The sequence below is a fragment of the Plectropomus leopardus genome, unplaced genomic scaffold (assembly GCF_008729295.1).
Source record: "Plectropomus leopardus isolate mb unplaced genomic scaffold, YSFRI_Pleo_2.0 unplaced_scaffold22811, whole genome shotgun sequence".
In the NCBI taxonomy this organism is placed as follows: Eukaryota; Metazoa; Chordata; class Actinopteri; order Perciformes; family Serranidae; genus Plectropomus; species Plectropomus leopardus.
The window spans coordinates 1-3,696 of NW_024624728.1; the positions used below are offsets into that span (position 1 = coordinate 1).

At 39.5% G+C, this 3,696-nt stretch overlaps 1 protein-coding gene across 1 annotated transcript; it reads left to right on the plus strand.

The window, feature by feature from the left end:
- Positions 1-578: 578 nt before the first annotated feature.
- On the plus strand, positions 579-3,624 carry LOC121966028 (uncharacterized protein C19orf44-like; the record flags this gene model as incomplete). Its single annotated transcript, XM_042516131.1, has 3 exons — positions 579-658; positions 2,118-2,640; positions 3,541-3,624. Coding segments are annotated over 3 exons (687 nt in total), but the record flags the coding sequence as incomplete, so codon positions are not given.
- Positions 3,625-3,696: the final 72 nt, after the last annotated feature.

The following is a 3,696-nucleotide window of genomic DNA, read 5'->3' on the forward strand; positions in this document are numbered from 1 at the left end:
TTTTTTTTTTTTTTTTTACTTATTTTGCATACTTTTTTGTGTCATTGCCTTCTTAAGCTGCTCATTGCCTTCTTCCCATGTTTTTAAATTTAAAAAATCAAGCCAGTTTTCTCAGGTTTCAAAAGGTTAATGACTAATTGATTATCCAGCCTGTCGTTATGAAAGACAGAAACCAAACAGGATGCTTTTGTCCATTAATCATGTTTTGTTCTCCGCTCTTCATCTCATGCATCATAGATGGACAACAAGGTACATAAATCATTTCTCTGTCGAGTCAGAATTATTACAGAATAATGTGCAGTGAATCACATTATGACAGGCTCATCATTTTAATGTAACTTTAGGCATCATTCTTATGCTTTCATGTGGGAAATTACTAGAATGCGCTCTGTCATGCTCCACTTTTGAACATATAACTTTGCCATTAAATAATTTTTAGTTTTTGATCTTGAGGTTCTTTTAATGTATATTTGATGTATTCATGGATATTAGCAGCGTATTAAATAATGCCTCGATGTGAGTTCTGTGGCTGTACACTATTGTTTTTAAAATCGTGATGTGATCTTTTGTTGTTGCAGACTTCAAAATAAATGTTATGACGTTAGACGACCTCGTCCCCGCTGCTTTTGAGTTTACTGAAAAAACAACAGGAAAGGAGGTGAGTGATGACAGAGGAAACGTTACAGATTAACTGTATGTGATGTATATTGTTATCTGTGCTGTATTGCAATTATGACTTACTTTAAAACTAGTAGAGCTTAACGGTCCAGTGTGTAGGATTTAGAGGGATATAGTATGTTTCCTATAGTACATAATCACCTAAAAATAAGAACCATTGAGTTCCTCACATGGGGAGCGAGTCCTCGGCTACAGAGATCGCCATGTTGCACCGCCACATTTCTACAGTAGCCCAAAATGGACAAACCAAACACTGGCTCTAGAACGAGACATTCACATTTTTGTGTCTGCCACCTTTGTTAGCAGCCCCTCTGTGACGAGCAGCATCTGAAAAACACTGATTCATAACATGAAACTGCTTTATTTTGTGTTTTTACTGCTTTAAATCACTGAGTCTTTTTGTTTTAAAGAGGAACAGCTCTCTGCAGATAATTCAGCCCCTGGTAAAAAAAACACCTGAACATCTGGATCAGAAAAAAAGTGAACACACATTAGCAGGTGCTTGTCACAGACATCCGAAAGCATCAGAGAATCACTGCTTTGTCATATAAAACTGATATATTCCGTGTTTTTACCGGATTAAATCACCTGGTGAGTTTGTTTTGGAGAGGAAGACACGTCTGTGACTAATTCGCTTCCAATAAAAATCTTCATGAACAATTAACACAATTCTAACTGGGAGAAGTTTCAGCTGGTTGCAATCTGCAATTCATCATTAGACTCCAATAAATCCCCCTAAATCGTGCACACTAAACCTTTAAAGCTAATTAAGTTAAAACAATAATGTAATTTTTGGCCATTGTTTCTATCTGTTTTGAAATAATTTTACACACTCGGGCAAAAAACTCAAGAAGCAGATTAATTTAAACCTGCACTGTATATTTTTGGCAACTTGAAAATGTTGTTAGCAATTAGCACACAGTCTTAATTTAGGAATACATTTTTAGTATTAATATTTTCAGACCTACAAGAAGAGCCATGAAATTTGTAAGAGGCACAGACAAATGACGGTTCAGTTTTAACATGAAGACAACGTGGGAAGGATTCAAAATGCCCATGTATAAACTCCCTTCACCATAACACAAACATACACAAGACAAACAAGAAATAAGATGAAAATACATAAAAAATGTATCAAAAAAAAAGAAATAGATACATAATAATAATAGCAGAACAAGAAAATGTTTCTCCTACATTCAGACATCACAAAAGTCCAACTTCATCCCATCATACAGTTAACATTTAGTGAGATATGCAAGACTTCCATCCTGCTCCAAACAGAGGAGCTACAACGGTTCTTATGGATCTACAAGTTAGGATAATGTCTAATGAATTAGAGTAAAATTGTGCATTTTCTATTTTTATTTTGGATCTCATGAATCCTCTGAAAAACCTCTTAAACTGATGCGTTTTTATTTTTCTTTCTGCTGCCTTAACAGAGAGAAGTCAAACACAGCACCCCTCGTCCTGGTTCTCACAGAGATCAGCAGCAGTCAGGATTGAAAGAGAAGAAGAAGAAAGAGGGGCCACAGCAGCAGGAGGAGGAGGAGGAGGAAGAGGAGGAGGAGGAGGAGGAGGAGGTGGTGGAGGACTACCAAAGTGACTTTGACAGTGAGAGCAGGACAGGTTACAGCGCCAGTCAGGTTTCAGAGCACCTGCAAGGAGACGGAGATGAAGAGGAGGTGGTGTCAGAGGTCAGAGACGAGGACTCAGACGTGTCCCGCCGTGGGAGGACAGTGGACGATTACTCGAGTGCCTTCTCGGACACAAGTCACTCCTGCACCTCACAGACGTCAGATCACAGTCACACACTCAGCAGCAGCAGAGACTCCAGATCGTATGTGTCACGTGACAGCCGGACCTCCTCTCGCCAGTTGAGGAGGCGTTCTTGCACCACGAAGGTTTTAAAAGAGGCTGCAGTACAGACGCAGCCGGATCCACTGGCTTACACCAGGCCCACTGGTTAGTATGTATGTTTGTTTAAAGGGATAGTTCAGATTTTTTGAAATGGGGTTGCATGAGGTACCTATCCACACAGTAGGTGGCGGTGGGTACACCTCCAGTTTGGAGAAGCAGGCAGGAGTACCACTACAGAAACCAAGAAATGTACTGCTGTGGACGCAGGCAGCAGCAAAATGTATTTTAACGCCTGGAAAACACTGCATGTATGAGCAGCATGTGACGGCAGCCCTGCAGACTGCTGTGTGATTCACGCCTGTGGTGTTCACACTGACAGCGTTGTCGCAGTGAAGCTTCTGCAGGGCCGCCTGCTGCTGTGAGTATTGCATTTCTACAATTATAAGCACATATGCTGCTCATTTATGAGGTCGTGTAAGTGGTATGGTATGGTCAACTACACAGTCCTGCAAATGTTTCACAATAAAATGCCTTGTATCAACAACTGATGGGATTCTGTCAACAGAAATGTTGTCAGAGAACTTTTATTTTGAAACAGAAGCAGGAAGTAAAACAGATATATTTGAATTTCCTAATCTCCGTGACAGAGAAAGACTTTGAATTTGCTGTAAAAAAAAAAAAGTGGTATAAAGTCAAATCATTTATTTTCATGTCTTTATCTGCTGACAACAGCTTGCGGCATGCAGAAAAAATTGTCACTATCCCTTTAATATGAAAACGTGCTTTTGCAGAATTTGGGTGATTTTTTTTTTCTAGAAAAAAAAACTTCTCTCTGATAGACTATGGAAAAGTACCTCAGAAAACCGCTCTTCAAAAGATCCAAACTATTCCTTTAAGATGTGGTAGAGTCACAAATCATCACTCACGCTGTAACATCTCATCCATCATTTATTACCATTAATTTGACATGTGGACACTGGAGATGTTTCTGTTCGTCCTCTGTAGGTATTTTTGGTCCTGCAGTGGGGATGACTTACATGGATCCCACCCCAGCGGTGACTCACACTGTCAGTGCAGAAATGGTGGAAGGTAATTAAACAGAACAAAATACAACACAAATACATCTACACCTGGATCCAGATCAAAACTATAACGGAAAGA